At 35.2% G+C, this 21,271-nt stretch overlaps 2 protein-coding genes across 2 annotated transcripts; both read right to left on the bottom strand.

The window, feature by feature from the left end:
- Positions 1 to 546: 546 nt before the first annotated feature.
- LOC113735261 (uncharacterized) lies at positions 547 to 5,529 on the bottom strand. Its single transcript, XM_027262282.2, has 3 exons — positions 4,702 to 5,529; positions 4,078 to 4,284; positions 547 to 994 (listed from the first exon to the last, which is right to left on the bottom strand). The coding sequence occupies exons 1-3, from the start codon at positions 5,347 to 5,349 to the stop codon at positions 851 to 853; spliced, it is 999 nt and encodes a 332-aa protein (XP_027118083.1). The 5' UTR covers positions 5,350 to 5,529; the 3' UTR covers positions 547 to 850.
- A 346-nt stretch (positions 5,530 to 5,875) lies between these two features.
- Positions 5,876 to 14,865, bottom strand: LOC113735259 (methionine aminopeptidase 2B-like). The gene is made up of 11 exons (XM_027262279.2): positions 14,563 to 14,865; positions 13,162 to 13,198; positions 12,960 to 13,067; positions 9,429 to 9,528; positions 9,130 to 9,275; positions 8,775 to 8,866; positions 8,549 to 8,643; positions 8,261 to 8,357; positions 7,006 to 7,149; positions 6,695 to 6,912; positions 5,876 to 6,257 (listed from the first exon to the last, which is right to left on the bottom strand). Exons 1-11 carry the CDS (start codon positions 14,693 to 14,695, stop codon positions 6,147 to 6,149), a joined length of 1,281 nt encoding a protein of 426 aa, XP_027118080.2. The 5' UTR covers positions 14,696 to 14,865; the 3' UTR covers positions 5,876 to 6,146.
- Between the last annotated feature and the right edge of the window lie 6,406 nt (positions 14,866 to 21,271).

Genomic DNA, 21,271 nt, shown 5'->3' with positions numbered 1-21,271 from the left:
TCAAAACGGCAACGAAAAGTTATGTTAATGATATGCCAGTGAACCACAAAATTCATTTGATCAGTGCTAAATTTTTTACCCTTGATTTGTCCCCTTATTTTTTTTCCGATACTTCAGAGCTCGGAGTTTTTTAATCTTTACTTTTACTACCACGCCTCCTATTTATCCCATTTCCCCTCTTTATAATTTAAGTTTTAATCAAATTCCATAGCTGTTTCTACAATAATTATAAAGAGATGTTTCCTTTATTACAAATTGTTGATGTCATCAAATTGGGTGTTGAAAGCTGAAAATTTTTGCTTAGGCTGGATGTGTAAAGCGAAGCAAAAACTATCCCATGTTATAAAGTGAATAAATGCAACAAATCTTAAGGGTTAATCACATTTAATCGCATCAAAGTATATTTCGTTTCTCACTTTACTCGTAACTTTTTTTGTCTCATTTTATCTCCCATTGAACAAAATCAACTCTAATCTTAATGGTACCATTTAAGTCACAATGCTCCTAAATTTTTACAGCCAGCAGAACCTAATAAAAAACAATCCGAAGGTCAAGTCTGCAAGCCAGATTACATTCTCAGCTATTTGCCAAAGTGTCAACAAAAGATAGATAAAAGACAAAAGAATGACCATACATTAGTGATGTAAACTATGACAGGTCAAACATAGACAAGGCCCATTATCATTTATCAGTTTTTTGCCTTTTCTTCCTGCAATATCTCACTAAAAACCAGCAGTAGATACTTCACAGAAATTTAGGTCCAAAGACAGCAGCAGATAGTGGAGCACGCTAGAAGGGCAAGTTATGAGATCAAAGAATCCTGTGACCTTGACGAGCTTCCAACTGCCTGTTATGATATTCTAGCATTCTTTAGAGATCTGCAGACCACAACACCATCAGTTGTTCGCATGGTGTGCATACCAAGTGCAGCAATACAGGAGTCATCTGTCCCCAGATGAGGCTGAACCTGTTCCCAGATCTTTTTCTTCTGAATCTGCAAATTATTGGAAAGAAGCATAACAAGCCGAGCAGAATAGAAAATTAACAATGCATAGATTCAGTGTCTTTCTACTTTGCACTGAAGACAACAAAGAGAGAGCTCGCAGATATGCATTGACACCAAATTCTTGCACAATGACCTTTGGTACCTTTAATTCAGTCATAGAACTAATTCAGTATTAAAAGTCAGAGAGCTTTACCGACTCCAACCTGCAATGCGACCCGACAGCCTCAGTACCAAATCAACAATCACTTTTCTGTCATTCCATTAACAAGCCCACAAGCTGAGAAAAACAGCTCTTCCTCCAATCATCCTCTTTGGATCATTAGTTGCATCAATAGTTTAGTCAAATCAAACAAAAGCACGTTAAGCTAAAACTATGTCACACTCCATTCACTCACAGACGTTTGACTGACATGGGTGCATTCAAGATACCTTAATCAAGAATTCAAGTAAAACTTTTAAATTAACCGAAGAGAAAAACATTTGGAAAAAGGTGTCCCCCTAAATTAACCGAAGAGAAAGGACTTGACAGTGAAACATTAAAAAGTGCCAAAAGTAAATGTTTTTAGGAGTTCAGTGGAAAAATTGGAACTAAAAATAGTCCAGTAGCCAAAATTACACCAAAGGAATAGTTTAATGGCCATTTGGGTTGCCCTTTTTCTGCTTTAATTCCCTGAACCACAATATTTGTTATGAAAACATAACTATTGACCTTCAAATCCTCAATACTTCTAGTAATACCCTAACTATTCACAAGTAAAATGCATTCTAGAACTGCCAAAACACTTATTGAGCGAGTCTACTAGCTGCTCATCTTTTAACATATAATCTGCAGATGTAGTGAGAATCTATCTTAATGTGCTTTGTCTATGTATAAAGTCCACCAAATATCCTTAGAAAGAGGCTAGCCTTCTGATCACAGGTTGGTGGGTGCGCGTCAAGGGTATTCACTTTCCCCAGTCCACTGCAAGGTGGCGGCAGCCAAGGTAATTAGATGCAAATATGAAGAGCTGCAAGATTATTGCATGATACACCCACTGGCATATTACTTACAAAACCAGGCTCCTTCAACAGATATTTCAGCAATAGCAAATCACTTGTAGTTTGCACCACAGCCCTATATTGGGATTTAGCACCGTACCTTACAGCCACAGTTTGTTTCTTGCTCTTCCAAGAAACAAGATTCCACCAACAGGTACACAAATAACAGTTGTCCACCCACAGTTGTCCAGATAATTAGATACAATACGTAGAGTTGCTTGCCTTCTGCAGATCCATTGGATTATTATTTTCAAGACCAAGTTCCTTCAACAGCTGTTTCAGCTATAGCAACTTGCACATAGTTTGCACCATAGCCCTATAATCGGATTCAACACCAGACTTTGAAACCACAGATTGTTTCTTGCACTTCCATGAAACAGGATTCCACTAACAACAAAATATTTTAAGATGACTGTTCTGATAGAGTTAGCCATGACCCAAGGCACCTTTAAGACATTTTAAGATTCAGTATGGCTAATCACTGTACCTTGGTGAATTCAGAAACTGGTTCACCAATCTTACAACAAAAGCAATATCTGGTCTGTTTACTGTTAGGATAGCTTAAAGGTTTTGTCTATCTAGTAAAAGTAAATACAATATGCCTTTAGTTGCTTGTGGTAACAAACTTGCAAAACATTCTCATCCAAACATCTCAGTTGTGCCATGATATTTTATTTAATCCTTAATAAGTAAGCAAAAACCACAGTAAACATTGCAATATGTGATGCGTACCAACTAAAAATTCTCATATTAAAGGCCAACGACTAAACAGCCAGTTGATCAGATTGGGTTGACAACTTGACTGGGCAAGGAAGTGACCTAACATTTCGGCAGCTCAATCTGGTGACATGGCAGTGATGTATGTTTCTTTGAGAAGAAATGTGTGTTATCTCTCAATATTTGACTTGATGATGATCTGACCTTATCATTTTATGAAGCCATAAACATAATCAGGTTATGGATGAATAAAATTAGTAACCCATTGAACGTAAAGTTCTGCTTCTTGCCAGGCCGCATTTAATAAATCATTTACTAAAAGGTATTTGGGTATCACCCATATGTTTATACAAACTTGACTTTGTTTTCATTGATAAAATCTAACTGTTTTACCTAGAGAAAAGAATAACAGAACTAAATTATTCAGTATCGCTAATAACTGTTTCAGCACACTCACTTTCTTACCAAGGGCGGTTTTACATTGAGATTCTACTAGCATCCATGCATTAGTAAGACATCTATGACATTGTTCTTCACAATGAAATCAAAAATACAAAAGGTGCATTGAAGAGGTTTATTAAGGAAAGCTAATTATTCTTTGCCTAGTGTCCTCTTCAGTAATTCATCATCTCAATGCAAAGCTGAATTATAATCATTTGAGCATTATTACGATCCGGCATTAGTATAACTTATCACCTTTGCATTTGAAGCCCTATTCATCAAACCAACATAACTAGTACTTTAATACAGACCAGAGTTCTCTTCATCCAGAAATCCTTGAATGAGGATATGACCAAGCAAAAATTCCACAAGTAACGCAAAATTATTGTTCTTGCCCAAATTTCATTTGTCAATGAACTGGCAAGCTATAACCTACCAACAAAGTAGTTTATAATCAGGATCCTGGGGAACTCCCATAAGAAAATGGAAAAGATCAACAAGAATTTTGTTACTAAACATCTAACCAAAAGCCGACCATGTGAATTCTGAATTCCATGCATTAAAGAGCTGAGATATTTATGATGTAACGGTCAAGTGTTTTAGAGCAGAGCATAAATTCAATTGTCCAACAAAGTGATGTACTACCCTTCATATAATTTTTTCGCTTACTTAGGTTCATACTTATAGGCTTTGACACACGAGGCATGTCGCCACTAAATTATCTTTTGCCTAGAGAGGTCTATAACGGGAAAGCTAAGAGTTTAATACCCACTTTTCTGTGCACGTCTAGATGTTGTCTCTGACATGAAAAATTCCCTACCATACCAAATAAAAGTTTGGAACTTGTATTACGCAATGAGAGTTTGAGAATTTGCCTGATTGGGCGATGCGGCATCTGGAAGACTCTCCTTTTCATCCACAGAACCAAACCATATCCTCTGACCAGGAACTGAGCCTTCAGGAGGCACTAGTAGCTCCACGTTCTCATGTGATGCATCAGAAGCTGCCATCAGCATTCCGGATGATTTGACACCACGCATATTCCTTGGCTTCAAATTAGCAAGGACAACCACATTGATGCCCTGCATGTTGATCTCATAGGGTTAGATATTTTCACCTGAAGGTTTGCTCAAAGAAGAGACAGAAGACCAGCTTCTCAATTGAAAATGCCGTCCGATGAGCTTTTCAGCTATTTGGGAAAGTAAAAAGCTTGGTATGTTCAAGCATGCGCGAGGCTATGCTGAACACTACTGTCTTCCTTATGATGATAGCAATAAAGAGTGGGGATGGAAGGCTCTATGGGGAAATGGCTAGCTTAGAAGCAGACATTTTTGTCAACAACTAGTAGTAGTGGCCTAACACTAGTAGTATTAAGCACGAGGATTGTCCAAATTTGTCACTAATAGCTTAATAAGCAGCAGCAGCAGCAGCAGTAGTAGGGGTAATTTTGATGCATGACTTAGTAGCAGTAGAAATAGTAGAACAGTATAATATGGTACCTGAAGATGGTGGAGGGGCAGATATTTGACGAGGCCACTACAAATGATTCTGGGTTCAGGCTCCCCAACATCGACCTCTTCGACGTAGAGGGAATCAGCTTCCTGGTGCCTCCAGGCCTTGAGAATTTTGCCCACTCGAATGTCCAATGAGTTGGCGGCTTCTTTGATCTTGGTCATCTCATCATCGTCATCATCCTCCACCTTGACGGAGGAGTGGGAGGATGGGGCCGTGCAGAAACAGCGTTTCCACCCCGGCAACAACGTTGGACTGGCAGTAGCAGGAGTAAATTTTGTGATGACCGGGGAAGGCGGCAGAAATGGTGGTGTTAGTTTTTCAGTAGCAGCCCAGGAGGAGGAGGAGGAGGCGTAATAATTGGGCTTAGCAGGAGGTGAAGTGGAGAATGGTGTTGTTGGTATAATCGTCTTCTTCCTATCTCTGGGCCTGAGGAGGAGGAGGAGAGGCTGCAGAGGCGGCGGCGTTGAAGATGAAGTAGCAGAAGCAGTGGCAGAGGGAAGTAGAGCTCGTAGTAGTACAGGACGACTACGACGACCGTATCCGTAATTACTGCTACTACTAGAACAGCAGCAGTAGCCGGAGGAGGAGGAGGAGCCTCCCCTCAACAAGCTCATGCTGCCCCCCAGCCCCATCCAATCCAATTAACTCGATCGATGCCTATGATCCGGATCAACCTAAAAACTAACCAACACCGCCGCGCGAGTAGGCTTTGAATGTCAACAAGCAGCCCAACGTCTACCCGTTTATAATAACAATAACTATTCGTTTGGGATTTCTTCGACACAAACAAAGTGGAAGACCCAAAAGTGTTTATCTTGAGGTGTTTTGGAAGTTTCAGATGAAGAAATGTGATGATTTTTTTGGGCATAAATGTTGCATTAGTTCATGGTTCATTATGATGGTTGTTTACAAACACATTCCAGATTTCAAAATAATCCTTGCATCCTTCCAACCATATAGTATAGCCTCCTGATTACTGGAGGACCGCATCTACGCTTCTGTATATTGATGATGATTGTTGTAGTGAGTGGGACACAGTTTTTGGATTCACAAACCACACCCACCAGCTTCATTCAACTTGTGTTGTTCTCCAAGCGGCAAACGACCTGGTAATAATAGTGACCACACACACCCCATCAAACCAAAAATTTAGACCAGTTCTATCTCAAGAAAATGCACCTTTCATAAGCTTCACATTCTGTCTCTCACCAACAAATAATCAATCAGTTACACAAGTTTTCCTAACAAGAACCATTCTCCAAACAAAACAGCGAGGAAGGAAAGAGGAAGCCTGTAGCTGTTAGTCGAATAAGGCGACTTAAAGATACAACAAATAGGGACTAGCCTCCTCCGCACAGTGCCCGGCAGAACGTAAACCCTAATTATTGATTGATTAAGCTCAGATCATCATCACACTTTTGCCGTGCCATTAATAGTCATCGCCTCTTGATACCACCTCTTTACAAGTAGGACGGAGTAATATGGTATGCTCAAACTGAGATACATAGCTGCCTTTGATGTCACATAGAGGAGGGTAAGGCTGAAAAGCATACAACAAGCTTCTGTTAATATATATATAGCTAGAATCTAAAATCAAGAGAAGAGAGAAATTTATCAAACCAAGTTATATACCCCATTACGAACTTAGCTAGTTCACAAGTAACTCCCAGTATTCCATTCTATGACATTAGGTAATATTTCTCGACACATATCTTCAGATCCTTCTAGATTTTGACATTTTGCATCTTCCAGTCATCTTAACATACTCAGCAAGATAAAGGAAGACCCTCTCACCATTTGGACATGATGTATAATGGCATCTATCTAAACACCCCAGAAGGTCTCACATCCACAAAATCACATGCTCCCCCCACATCTTAAAATCTTTCTTCTATTAATGTCAAAATTGAAACCTCCATTTCATCACCATTTCTTCAAAGTTCATTACCTCACTGACAATAAATTAACGTGAAATACCTGAACAATTCCAGAATCACATAGATTCTTTAGTGCCATCAAATATTTTGTCTCCCCAAGGCGATCTAAATAACGTCTACAGAAGGCCAATGTAGAGAAGTTCTTATTAATTGTTGCCAGAAGCTGTTTTGCTCTGGGTAATCGCAGTGGTATATGGCCAACATCAAAATTCTTCATGTAATGGCTGCACTCTAGATCTTCTCTGACATACCCCTTTCCTGTACGAAAACAAATAACAGGAAAATGAATCTGCATATAGATTCAAGTTCCATCAAGCACGGTACCCAGCCAAAAAATGTAGAAACCATCACCTGTTGATCCAAAGGTCTCAATTGCATAAAACTCGCCCTCTTCCATTTTTGTTTGTTCTCCTCCTTTCACAATTGGAACAGATTTTCCAGCATGGATTTGATAACTTCCAATACTGTGCCCATTCAAATTTCGGATACTCTTAACTGAGAAAGAGCAACCCCAAACACATTAAATGTCATTCATTATATGAAATTTTATCATAAGATGAATACAGACTATAAGTACAACACAATACAAAAATGAAAGAACACCAAACAAAATTCTTTCATGGTGGTTGTGGCACAACACAAAGTACGGCTTAAGAACAGAATCCAGCAACCAGCCATGACTTGAAACTCAAAAATTATAATGCTTTTTTGACTAGTTATGAAAGTCCTTGTTTCCGTGAATTTTAACTTTGCAAACTTCCCTGAGATAGTGATAAAGAAAATTATCTTTCACTGTTTGTATACAGTGCTCTAAACCAAGAAAATGCCATGATAACTATCAGCCTGAACATCCAAAGGTGAAGTAACTATTAGTTGATCAAGCACGCTATTCAGCTACAAGTAACAAGTAAATGGCATGATAACTATCAGCCTGAACATCCAAAGGAATCCCTGAAGTCTGCTCAAAACAAGAAAGGACACAAGATGATACACATTAGCCTCATGTTTAGGTTAAACGCTGAGGATGACCAGAAGACAAAATATATTGCAAGCAATAATATATAATCTATGCCTGTAAAGCCATTAAAAAGCATTAAATCAAGCCCAGTTTTATTGGCCAGATTTCTTTTTGGACTCTGCCAAAATTTGGCCCCTATCAGTACTCAAAAGCCATTTACTGCAACAATTTTTCTTATCCCCCCAAAAATTTACCCTTCTTGAAAATGCTTAATCAAAAGGCCTTTCTATTACCAATGCGTTCAATGAAGGGTGTAATTTTGGAGTGTTTTGCTTATCGTCATTGATTGTACAATAAATGCACTCATCTTAAACAACGTTCAGCCAATAAAAATGTGACCTAGAGAGTGAAAGGAAAGATATTAGGTAATGTTTCTATACCAAAAGTACTATCCCAACAAGTAAAATGATATGGTTCTCAGTGTAATAATTATTAAGATTGTAAAACTTTTAAAGAAGAATTGGCCTCCAATTAGTAAAAGTATCACCAAAAAAATAAAAAAAGGTTTCACATTATCAGCCATTATTCTAACCTCAAAGCATCTGACAGATGTAAAGTAAAAGCTACATTCATTTCAATTTCAATTACCTTGGTATACTTTGCCGTTAATTTCAACCTCATATGATTCCATGACCTCCTGGATTGCAGCACCAACATCACAAAGGCGGACATCGATTCCAGCTTCCTGAAAATGAAACAAAGTATACAATACAGTGAAGATATGAGTTCGTTTTAACAGAATGCATTGTGAAAATCATTTGTTATATAACTTGGACGACAAGTTTACATCTCATTAAATTTCACTTATTAATCAGCAGGTTTCAATTTTTCACTTTAAAGAACTTATTTCCAGTTATCCAACACAAATACACCCACCTTGATTCCCGTATTTGTGGCTTCACGTGAGGCTTCAAGGAGAGGGTTGAACATAGGATTAAATGCCACAGTAAATGCACAGTCTACTATATGTCCTGCAAGTACAAACATGCCAGAATTAAACACCAACAGGGGAATGATGCCAAGCAAACAAAAACAAGTAAAACCAATGAGGCAGTACGAAGCATGCCCACAGACCACCAGACGTAAGATTTGAAAATAGTACCATCTATATGAGTTCCAAAATCCAGTTTCATGACATCATCATACTGAAGCACAGTTTTATCTCCAGAATTTGGGGTCCAGTGGGCTGCAACCCTGTAAGAAGAAACAGGTTACAAGCAGAAAGAACTTAACCAGAGAGGGAAAAGAACTCAGTTTGAAAAAGAGAAAAGAAGAAAGAAATGAATTAGCTGACTAGAACCTGTAAAAGTAAACACGGTAAAAAACTGACATGGTGAATGTTTATAAAGTGTTTTCAGTTTCTTAACATGGTAAAAAACTGACATAGTGAATGTTTATAAAGTGTTTTCAATTTCTTAAGTTACATAATACTGCAGGAACAACACATTCATGCTCACCAATTTAATGAGCATCCTGTGGGAAATGCAATGCCAGCTTGGAGACCATTCTCTGATATCAATTTACGCACGGTATTCTCCAAGGTCTCACACAGATCAATCATTAACATTCCAGGCTTCAAAATCTGCCTGATATATCTCCGAACCTGAACACAGTTACAAGGTTGCCGTAAAGGAAGAAAAGAGCTAGCCATTTTTCTCAGCAACCAAATAGGGAAATATTCATTTCTTCGGGTTGCTCTCAAATGCGAACAGACATGTCCAAGCACACAGATAAATATCAAAGTTTTAGTACCTACCTGACGATGAACTTCCGCTGCCTGGCGAACGGAATTGTATATTGGTTTTTCCAGGCGCTCCAACTCCCTCTTTTCCTCGGAAGTTGTCCTCCACAAGTTACTGAATTGAATCATCAACAACAGAAATTTATTTTAAGAACTCTCAATGATATTAAATTAAAAAAAAAAAAAAGAGCCCAATAATAAGAGAAAACAGGATTGCATACTGAAATCAGTTGAATTTAAACCATTCGAGAGAGAAAGGAAAAAGATCCGGTGCATTTGAAAACGTATGACAGCTACTTTCCTCAAATTGAGAATATAAAAGTGCACTAGTGTTGTCTAATTTTAATTCGCATGCAGCTAACTAATTGCAATCATGCACCTATTCCAAAACCATGCCTTAAACTGTAACAGATAAACCACGCGTTTTGATCCAAATCAGTTCGCACTTGTAAAAACAAAACTGCTTCATGCAAGAAATGCAAATGGTTCATTCATGGGGGTTCAAAAACAGCTAGCCATCCTCATTCTGTGTCTCTTTTTTCCAAGAATAACCTCAACTGACCCCATCAAAGCAAAAACTTCAGCATGCTTTGATCCTTCAGAGATATCAAAAGTTACTCCTCTTTCGATGCTAAGAAACACAAGTTTTAAAAGAAAATAGCCCCACCCATAAAACAGAAAGCAAAGACTACATCATTTTCATAACAGAAAACAAGTTCTTGGAGCTATTCATACACATACTGACATCATCCCCTCTAAAACAGATGCCCAGCCTCTTTGCTTATTGAAAGGAAAAAGAGTAACCAATATATCAAGTCCAATAAAAAGAATCCCTAGATCGGATTGGGAACATGCAAAAATTGACTTTAGCCACATCACAATGATTAGTAGAAAGTACAAAGCACACTACAATAACAAGTGGCAGAAATATCTCTCTCATATAAGGAAGGTTAATTAGTGGTCCAATAATACAGCCCACAAATTGCCGTGGCCTCTGTCGCTGCTCTAAACCTCCAGTCCACAAGATGCCAAACCCCATGGCATTAAATTCCTCATGGAAGGCTTATGTATAAACATGCACTTCTCTAGACAGAAGAGAAGGCAAAAATGTATGAGATGTTAAAATGGAAGATGGAAATGGAGAAATGCATATCCCATCAAGTTGCCACGGATGGTTTTGGGTAATCAGCAACCATAAGCATATGCAATCTCATAATTTAGTTGGTTACGCTAAATATTATTTGACAAGCTGACACGTCATCTTTGACATGTTAGATGTAAAAATGTTGAATGTTGTATCATGTAGATATGTAACGGAGATGAACCTTCTAAAGTACTTATTTAAGATATTCCAACAAACTTATACAGTTAAAATACATCAAAATCCAATTCAATTTACAAATTTACAGAGAGTAGATGGTACTCCATTCTTTCTTATCATGGTTTCAAAGCAAGACTGATATTAAAACACATCTTCTGAATATTACTCAATTTTCTCAATTCATCAGAAGGTATGGAGAAGATTACAGACAGAAAATATATCTTTCCATTATGGTAAACAGAGCTACCGAACCTTTTACAGCGACCAATTATACACATCTTAGGATTTTGATGCCTAATGGTTTCCCTGTTACAGTTACTATTTTTTATCAAATACACACTTTATCATTTCTATGTTATTAGTGCATTTCCTTACAGGAATGGATTCTAATCTTGGATGACATCTCTTCAGGTCCATGTTCATTACTTTTTTAACTTTCTTATTTGCGGGATATCTTACTAACACTTGAATGATACATGAAACATTCTAGAGGATTATTATTGAATTCTTAAATGATGCAAGAGAACTTTCATGGTAGGCTTAAGTACAGTTTTATCGTTAAATATCAAAGCACTTATTCAGGATGCGTTTATTTAGGTTTGATTTGACTAAAAAAGCATATACCTGCACCATTGCTATCCCCAAATCAAATTGTACACGTAAATATATAGATCCTGAATGGACTGAAAACAGATTATGTATGCAATAAATTAGGTAAAAGAAAGTGCAATCAATTTTTGTATGCGTTTGCCAATGATAAAATATGTGAGAGAAAATAGCAGAGTCTGAAGATAAAAGGCAGCAGCTTTTTGTAACTCTCCTGCAACCTGAATTACACATATTAAGGCAAACATAACTACAATCAAACACTATCTCAGGTGCGTCAACAGCATCTCCAGGAGAAGGCATATACAGTCAAGACACATGTAAGATGTCCAATAAGAAAACATTGGCGAAATATCATCACAATAAAAGGGCAAAGATACCAAGAAACATCTACAAACCCAAGAGCCAGCATTACTCCAGCTTAATTAAAGAAGCTTAGATACCCTAATTTTCAGATACATATAAATTCTTAAGTGTCTAGATATCCCACTTCTTTTTGTTGCTCTTAGAAAGAGCACTGGGATGCTGAAATCTTCCAAGCAGAAAAATGCTTAGGACATCAGGCAGAATATGCCAATGAAAATATAGTAAGTCCTCAACACATTGCAGCCACGAGCAAGCACACATCTTCACCCACCACCCCACTGAAGAAAATTATTTAAATTAGAAAAAGATAAGCCCAAAGACAAATAAAACTCAAGATTAAGGGTCCGTTTGATAAATCTAAAGTCTGAAATGTCAATTTTGAATTCTGAAAGTGCAAAATGTATTAAGTTGCTGAATTGTTTAAGTTATATTTGTTTGATAACTAACTGAATTGAAATATTGCACAAATATTGTATTTCTATTTTTAAAAAAATTACCTTTATTTGTGCATTTGGAGAAAAAGAAAAATGTGCATGTGTATGAGAGAGGAAATAATGAAATAATTTAGCAGTGGTATTTAAGCGTGCATATTTGTTGTAAGAGTCTCTGTGCGCATGCATGTGTGTCTTTGTGTATGTCCAGCATAAAGAAAACAAACGTGCACTATGTGCAAGAACACTATAAGAGGTACAGTATGTGTAGTCAATTCAGAAGATTCAGTCAAAAAAAATTTCACTTAAAATTTTGTACACAAATTATGCAGTGCTTAATACATTAAGTGGTAAGGAATTTCTATGATCAAACATGCTAAATTCAAAAAATTCTGAATAAATTAATTTTCTGCATTAAGTAGAGTTATCAAACAGGCCCTAAAAGTGGGTTTACTATTCAAGCTTTCTCCTAGGACAATCATAGCTCACATAGTATCACCAACACATCCTAATAAAAAGCTTTCCATTCTGCAGACTGCAGCAACTTTGTAGTAAAGAATTAGTATATCCATGCACATTCACTCTTACAGAAACTTTCTCTTGTATGGAAATTAAATGCTGTCAGAAGCATTTATCAATTAAAAGAGATAATCCTTTTCCTCTCTATCTCACTGCTATGGGCTTTTAAATACAATCAATAATCAAATGCAGAAAATATCCTGACCCTTTCCATTGCGAATTTTTCAGACAATCTGTTCTGATCGCAATAATGCTTAATATAGGTCATCAAAGACAATAAAGCATACAGTAATGGGTACATACTCATTTTTGTACTGTTGAACTTCACCCTCTGGAAATTCCCCAGAAGGGAAGAGTTCAATAACTGGGATGGATGGAGGATCTGTTTGCACCCGCAATTCTTTTTTCTTCCTGAAAATGCAAAACATGAAAAAGGAGAAGTGAAAACCTAAACCCTTCCATAAGGAGAAAAAAGACAACGAAAGAAGAGAAAGTGCTCGCTCACTTGCTTTTACTCTTTTTCTTCTTCTTTTTTGCAGCTTCTGTGAATTTCAAAAGGCCCAAGTGTAAGACCAAATACTACTATTAAATTATTTATCAAAAAGAATGAATAAAGTAATCAGTAATTATATATCACTTTGCTATCCAAATTTCAAAAACCGTATCAAATGCCAATTAAATCCAGATTTTTTTATAGATTGGTTACTGGATTAAATGAAACATATCTTTTGAGGGGCAATGGATGCTGATGCTTAATCAGTTGCCTGAAAACTTAATTCATATTTCAGCATGTGTTGAGAGAGTGAACAAATATACAAATATGATGCAACAACTAAAATGACGTTCGAGGAGAGCTAGACTTTTGCAGCTTATAGTTTGCAAAGAAGAATGGGCAAACATAAATATCCATATTATCTAAACTCTTTTCCAAGTTACAGAGAATTTGTAAGCTGAATGAATAAATTTGTGCATGACCAACGTTCAATGAGCTATAATAAGCAAATAAGAAACTCAGCTGCTCAGGAGTAAAGAAAATGAATCTATTAACCGGCTGGAAAGGACAGCTTATCATGGATTGAGACACATTCGTGAGCAATAAAAAGGAGAATATAGCAGAACAGGTAGAAATAATTTGGTATATCTGATAACCATCAACAGCACTGGAATAGACCAAAGCTAGATACCAAGCTGAAAATGGGAAAATAAACCAGTCTATTCCCTCAAAAAACAAACTGCGGATAGGACTTCTTTTCAGGTGTTCACTGGACTTGTGATTTTGACTTATTAGACCGCAAAAGGTTTAACTGTAAGAAGCTGCCCTAACAAGTACTGAATCAAAACCACTGGGCCAATGGCTCAGTAGCCATCAGGAGGGTTCAAACCTCTCCTGCAGCGAAAAAAATCTAAGGTTGTTTCAGAGCACTTCCTGGTTTAGTTGGATCTGTATACCCACTAGCCCCTACCACAGCCTCCTTAGGCTCCCCTCCCCCTAGATTATGATAGATTATGATAGAATAGGTTATAGATGTATTGTTGCTGACCAAAAAAAAAAAAAAGTACTGAATCAAAAAAAAAATTGCTTTATAAATTCTTTTTACCTTAATCAACGACTACTGTTTCACAAATCATATCTTTCAAGCAACTGAACAAACCTTGGAACCAAAAAGATGAACAAGGGAATCCCACCATTACACATGAAGCAACAAGTCGTTCTCCGATTAACAGATGCAATTTAATTAGAGAACAAAGTTCAGAAAGTTTTTTCTACTAATTGCGCACACATTAGTAATCTATTACAATCGGAATATCTAAAGATCGATTAACGAGAGTCATGGCACCAAATTAAAAGGGACTATTGGAAAGGTAAAATAACTATGATTAATCCAAGCAGCGATGCAATAAAAACCTTGCGGGCCATCTAAAGTGAGCTCATCAACTTTGTCCTCAACTTTCTCCTCAGTTTCATCTGCTGCTGCAGTTTCTGATGGTCCCTCTTCTTCTGGGACGGCTCCAGCCCCCAATTCGTCGTCTTTTGCCATTTTCACTAGGCCTGCTGCAACTGCACCAAAGCGGGTGCCTCCACCAATTATCTTAACCAAAAACGATGGAAAATTGGAGAAACCCCAAATTTCTCCGTGGACTCCGATCAAAATTAGTCTTCTCTCTTTGATATGGGATACCCCCGATAGTACTAGTCTCTAGTAAGGATATGTTTGGGTTCAAGGAAAGGAGCCTAAAGTAAGGAAAATGACAACACCCAACCCCACAGGCCACAGGAATCCGTTTTGTTGGAAAATGTACAAAATTTTAGTCCCTTATAGCTAGTTTGGGAGGATGGAAATGAAAAGAAAAGAAGAGAAATGATAAGTTAGAAAAGAAAAGAAAGGATCAAAGTTTCTATCTAAGTTGTTTGGGAGTTTTAAAGGAGAAAAGAAAGTGAGTAGTTTTCTTTTGTTTGGGAGTTGAATGCAAAGGAAAGAAAAAGATACTTAAACAAATTATTTTACAAATATGCCCTTTTTATAAACAAATGTGAGAGGGATTCATCAGGTATTAAAATGTTTTGTATCAGGATTCTAAGGGTAATTTGGTCATATTGAAAAATTTACTTAAACTTCTATCCGTTCCTTCCCTTTCCGCCCAACATTGGGCGGAAAGTTTTCCAAAAGATGAAGGGCGGTGGGATCTTTCCTATTCTTTTCTTTTCCTTCTCATTTTAACTCCCAAACAATGGATATCCCTTCAAAACCTTTCTTTTCTTTTCATTTCCATCCTTCCAAACTAGCTATTAGTCTCGCACAATTCACAAAGGGATAATTTCGGAAACCTCCTTGAGGTTTTTGATAATTTTATGAAGCTACCCTTAATATTTTAAAATTACACATACCTCCCCTATTGTTGCAAAAGTACTCTACTATCCCTATATAGGATACTTAAGTTGTGTTTGATAAAACTGAAATTTGAAATCTGAATTCATTAAGTTATAAATTGTTAAGTGCTAAATCTGTTACATTTGTGTGTATATCACATTAAGTGATAAGTAAATAACTTATCACTTAATTTTGAGAACAAGTTTTGCTTAAAAATTTCACGCTACTTAATTTAATTTAGATGTTTTATTTTTTGTTATCAAATACATCTGAACATATTAACATCTGAACTTATAAAGTTTAAGTGCTAAATTGGATTATCAAACAGGATATTAGTAACTTTTTTTTGGAAAAAATTTTAGAAATTCAAATGAAAACCAAAATTGACTTATTCTATCTCTCTTCATCTCTCATACTTCCTCTTTTCTACCTTGGTCTTTTCTTCCACTTTGCTCTTTGCCCAAATTCCCGCCACCTTCCTTTTTGCCTAATATTCATCATCCAATTCGTGACCAAATTCTATTTATCGTCCATTGCTTGTATCTATCTCCTTCTTTCCCTTTTTCTTTTTCTCCATCCCCCATCTTCTTTTTGCAAACATGATTAGGCTCATTCTTTTTTTCTTTTAATTCTAAGTATAATGGGTTTGATTTTTTTGCATCTATTTGTTTTATCTAATTTTAGTTGATTATAGGTGATAAAACTTGGTGATGTCAAAAGTCAAAGTCAATGATATGAGATATGAATGGACTTTCGAAATGAGTGGTTGAAAAAAATAATAAAGAAAATTGCAAAGAGAGTAAAAGAAAAGAGGTGCAGTTGGTTGTTGACGAAGTGTTAGTTTATGGCAAAATTTGAGGTGGAGTTTTATCTAGTTTAGCATCAAGTGACAAGTTTAACTGACTTGTCTAAGAAATGTAGGGATTAGGGCTACTGGACATAAATCAGGTTGCGGTATTTTGGCTGCTAGAATTATTGGAGTTTTATTTTGATTTAGATTGGAGCGTTTGGTTGGTTTTTGTGGTAGTGTTACTTGGAAGAAGGCAATCATCATAGTTGGATTTTTTTTCAAACTTTAATTTTTTTTGGCAGAAAGAGTTTTTTGACTCTGGTGTTGGAAGAAAGGCAATAAGCAAAGCTATTTTTATCTTTCCTTTTTATCTTTTTGGCAGAAAAGGTAGTTTAGGATATTGGGTTATTATCACTTTATCCCTTTTAAATATATTACTACTATCAGTTTACCCCTTAACGATATTTTTTAGTCACTTTACCCCCATAAGTAATTTAACTCAACATGTTAAGAAATTTTAGACAAAAATACCTTTTTATTTTATAGCATTACTAAATTGTTATTATCACTTTATTCATTTAGATTATAGTGATACAATCACTTTAGTTCCTAACATTTTTTCTAGGCATTTTACCTCATTGTTAATCTAACTAGTATGGTCAAAAAATTTTAAATGTATTTACCCTTTTTATATATAATTAAAAAATTGGAATAATTATTCTTCCTTTTTTTATTTCACTTTAAGAGATCGAAAAAATAAAAATAAAAGGATTTTCTCAAAAAATTTTCACATTTATTAATGCTAGGAAAAGAAAAAGAGATAGGAAAGAAAAAGACAAAAAATTAGATTTTGCAAAAAAAGAAAATAAAGAAAAGTCTAACATTATTGTATTACTTTAAGGTTATCAAGATTAGGATTCAAATTTGATGGTAAATAAAAAAGTGAAATAATTTTAAAATATAAAAGTATTTAATTCTTTCTTATTTGTGATTTTTTTTAAAAAAAAAAAGAATTGAGCTCTCTTTTTCCCCCTCTCCATCTTTCTATATTTTTTCAATAGTAATAAGATTGCCAAGAAAAAAGAAATAAATACTTTGACTTTTTTTCTTGATACTAAAAAGAAGAAAAATCACTCTAAATTTTTTATTATTTTTATTATGCAAAGAGGAGGATATTTTCTTCTAAAGTTTTTTAACTTACTAAGTTGGTTTAATAGTAGAATAAATTGCCTAAAAAATAACTTTATGGGGTAAATTGATAATGAGATTGTATTTTATAGGGATAAAGTGATAAAAATTTTAAGAGTTAAACATGTCTTTTCACTTTAATTAACAAACTCCGTTAAATTTGACCAATAGTCTTTGAGATAGAGTGATTAAAATATAATATTAAGGGGGAAATTGATTGTAGCATAAAACGTTAAGGAGATAAAGTGATAATAACCCTAGGATATTTGAAGGAATTGGTAGGCTATTGGGCTATTTTAAAGCACTAGGGAACATTAAAATGTGATAGCGTGAGATTAAACTGTCAACTGAGGAAGAGACTAGCAGTACACTTGGTGGACTGCCTGACGCGCCATTGAGAAAGACATGCTCCAATCGGAACCAGAATTTGCTCGTTGAAGCCTGAGGCCTTTAATAGCATTTGTCCATGGAGAAGGTCCCAATTGGATGATTTTTCTACCCAAGTAAATCTTAATGGGCTAGTAAAGTTTGGCCCACCATCCAATCACATCATTGCCAATAAATCTCAATGACATGTCCATTGTTGCTATCGTGTATTCGTTTTTTAGTGACCTTTATTTTTATTTTTATTTTTTATTCTCTCAGTCCTCATCCGAATTTTTTCCACTCCAACTATCGAGTATAGGATTTGAATCCTAAACCTAACAATGGAGAATATTTTAAAAGTCCTCCCTTATCCACTGGATTAGCAACATATTATCAAATTTTATTAGGTTATATTAAACCTTAACAGATAACTAATCGATTATATAATAAAAAAAACTATGAATTCGCTATTTATGGATATTGAATGTACCCTTATGTCAATTTGTATTGGGTAAGGTACCCACGGGGTTCATTTGGCATAGGAGCAAATTATTCGGTTATTCACTAAACTTTTCGAATAGTAGTGTGTAGTTCAGCTAAGAACCAATTTTGATAATACAATCTACATGTTGCCATGTTCCTATAAAGGTCTTCATTATCAATGATGCTCTTAATAAGTTCAATAATTAAACCTTACTTTCAAGTGTTATACACATTTGTGAGCAACGCTTAGGGGTAGAAATGTCACAATTGAATTGCTTAGTTGCACGAGTAACCCTTGTTTAATAGAAATCATTATTCCATTCATAACAACTGCACTAATGGTAGAAAATACAACATCAGACATGTTACAAAAATAAGAAATCTGCAGGACTGTAGAAAATACAACATCAGTCATGTTACAAAAATAAGAAATCTTCAGGACTATAACGTAGCATATATTATTATATTTTTCTTCATTTTTCTCAAAGTTTAGTATCTACCCGTTTAAAGTAATTACATGCATGATAATTCTGGACAAAAAAAATATTGATCTTTAATTTATTTTATTCATAATTTTAAAAAAATAATTCATTGTGTCATGTACAACTGAGAATTTGTACAAAAATAAATAGTAGACTTCTAGCTAACATACTAGAATACTACGCTAATTCTATCCTATCGTACAATTAATTCTAAGTTAAATACTACACTAATACTATCCTTATCATACAATTAATTATATCTTTATCATACAGGAATACAAAAACTGATTCTATCCTAGTTGTCTATTAGTTATAAGGGATAATAAAATAATATGAGAGATGATAAAGAATATAAGAGTGATGTATGTTAACAAGATAGCTTATCCTCTTATTCACAAATTTGGCAAGAAGGCAATCAATGAGTGCATGGCCAGTGTTGTCATAACAAAGTACAACTTCATGGATATAAAGAGCTCCCAAATGCTGATAAACTACACGCTGCCTGCAAATCAGGTTGGGAACCTTGGTGGTAGCAGCAATGATAGACAAGTAGAAATGGTGAAAATCGTAAAAATTATTGGGAGTTATACGGGCACGTTGAAATGGCTACCGAAGATATATTTGATTCTTTAAAGTTATAACTAAATCAAAATAACATTTTCGTGTGTATGGTGGAGAGCAACAAGTGTTGTGGTTTTTCCATTCATGTACCCAACATTTTTTTTTATCTTTCCAATATCCAACCAATTCTAGATTTGGTCATACAATATCACGGAGTTGAAAATCATTTGAATGCATTTCAAACCACTTAAAATATTGAAAGTTGTTAAGGTATGTAACTAAAGTAGTCATTGTCAATAAAGTTAACACAGAGAAGAAATATTAGAACAAATACCGATATATTTGTATACAGGGATGATGAACAAGTGAAGACAGGTTGGCTAAAGTTGCTTGGCCACAACCCATAGATTGTGAAATTGCTTGGCAATGGATTTCTCCTACAATTTGATCCTGGTTTTGTGCAATAGCCTGGCGGCCATTGGCGAGCCATCCTGAAGAAGTCAAAAAATGAATTAGTGATAGTGGTAGTAAAGGTAAACAACAAGAACAATAACATGATGATGCGTGCCATTGTTTGTCAATGCCTTTTGTGGTGGAATATGACTGCCATTATGAAGTATTTATAGTCAGTTTTCTTAGAAAAAAAAAATGAAGGAACAGGTAAGCAATGAAAAGAGTACCCTAGCTAAAGAATAGAAGAGCTAAGCAATGAAAAGAGCAGCCTAGTTAAAGAGTACAGGAGTCAGCTAAAAGCATAGAAGAGCATGAGAGTGTTGCAGGCAAGATTTGTAGTTGAAAAATATATGTGTAGGGAATAGCATGGAGAACAAGATTGGAAGAATATTAGAGACTATTTTTGACCTGAGGGAGCTATTTGTGCAATGGACCTTTTCCTGTATAAATAGGATTGGAAATATGTGTAGTCATAGGCTATCAAAATTTGTGATAGAACTAGTTACCCGTGGAAACATGAGACTAAGCAAGCAAGGATTTATTTGGTGGCAATGCGAAAAATGTTTTATGTCAACTGTTGAATATCACCACGAAGAGAACCAAGTTTTGGGAATTAAATAACTCTTGATTTAGTTACCAAAAACAAATTAATATATGATGAAGAATGCAAATTAACCTTTTCAAAAAATTTTGTGACTATAAAAATGTGTTAAAAATCAATTTTCATCAATACATTCTATTATTGATACCTTGAAAACCATTATAAGCACAATGTATAGTTTATAGGGCAAAAATTGTTTGGCACGTAAATTTGTATGGAAGTTAGCTAATCTCCTAATTTAAGACCACAATAAAACATATGATTTCATGATTTAGTAATTTAGTTTTTTTTTTCAAATTTTTATTCATTTATTTTATTTTTAAGTGTAGATCTGATCACTTGGTTGCGCTTTTTTACCCCTTACCACCCAACTCATCCCTCTCCCTAGTGATTTAGATTTTCTTTAGTAATACCCCTATTATAACATATAAGATAATTCTATGACTCCTAATTTGAGTGAATTTATTGAGAGTATTCGTGTAACATTAATGTTAAAGTCTTTTTTTTTTCTAGGAAGGAAATTGTATTTTTTTTTAAAAAAGAATTTCTATGAAATAGAATAGAATGATACTACTACTTTGTGCTGTAAACATGGTTTCGTCGTTTGTGTATATGCAATTGCACTTGGGATTTGACTCTGCTTTGGAAAAGAGATAAAACTTTTGATAATAGTGAAAGCGATGAAATCGACAATGCCAAAAAAAAAAACTCTTCTATTCATAGCACTTCATCCGGCCTGTATATTAAAAGCCCGAATAACATTAAGAGTACGTTTGATAAAATTAAAGTCTAAATCTATTAAATTATTGAATTGTTAAGTA

This window comes from Coffea arabica, chromosome 3c (assembly GCF_036785885.1).
Source record: "Coffea arabica cultivar ET-39 chromosome 3c, Coffea Arabica ET-39 HiFi, whole genome shotgun sequence".
Taxonomy (NCBI): domain Eukaryota; kingdom Viridiplantae; phylum Streptophyta; class Magnoliopsida; order Gentianales; family Rubiaceae; genus Coffea; species Coffea arabica.
The sequence above is the reverse complement of the archived record's forward strand: the minus strand, read 5'-3'. Positions and strand labels throughout refer to the sequence as shown.

Excerpts from the sequence above, each read along its gene's own strand:
- LOC113735261 (XM_027262282.2), bottom strand. The coding sequence starts at position 5,349 with ATGGGGCTGGGGGGCAGCATGAGCTTGTTGAGGGGAGGCTCCTCCTCC. Across the intron at positions 4,285-4,701 it reads TGCCCCTCCACCATCTTCAG|GGCATCAATGTGGTTGTCCT; the intron begins GTACCATATTAT and ends ATCAACATGCAG. Across the intron at positions 995-4,077 it reads ATGCCGCATCGCCCAATCAG|ATTCAGAAGAAAAAGATCTG; the intron begins GCAAATTCTCAA and ends AATAATTTGCAG.
- LOC113735259 (XM_027262279.2), bottom strand. The coding sequence starts at position 14,695 with ATGGCAAAAGACGACGAATTGGGGGCTGGAGCCGTCCCAGAAGAAGAG. Across the intron at positions 13,068-13,161 it reads AAGAAAAAGAGTAAAAGCAA|GAAGAAAAAAGAATTGCGGG; the intron begins GTGAGCGAGCAC and ends TTGCATTTTCAG. Across the intron at positions 7,150-8,260 it reads TAACGGCAAAGTATACCAAG|TTAAGAGTATCCGAAATTTG; the intron begins GTAATTGAAATT and ends GCTCTTTCTCAG.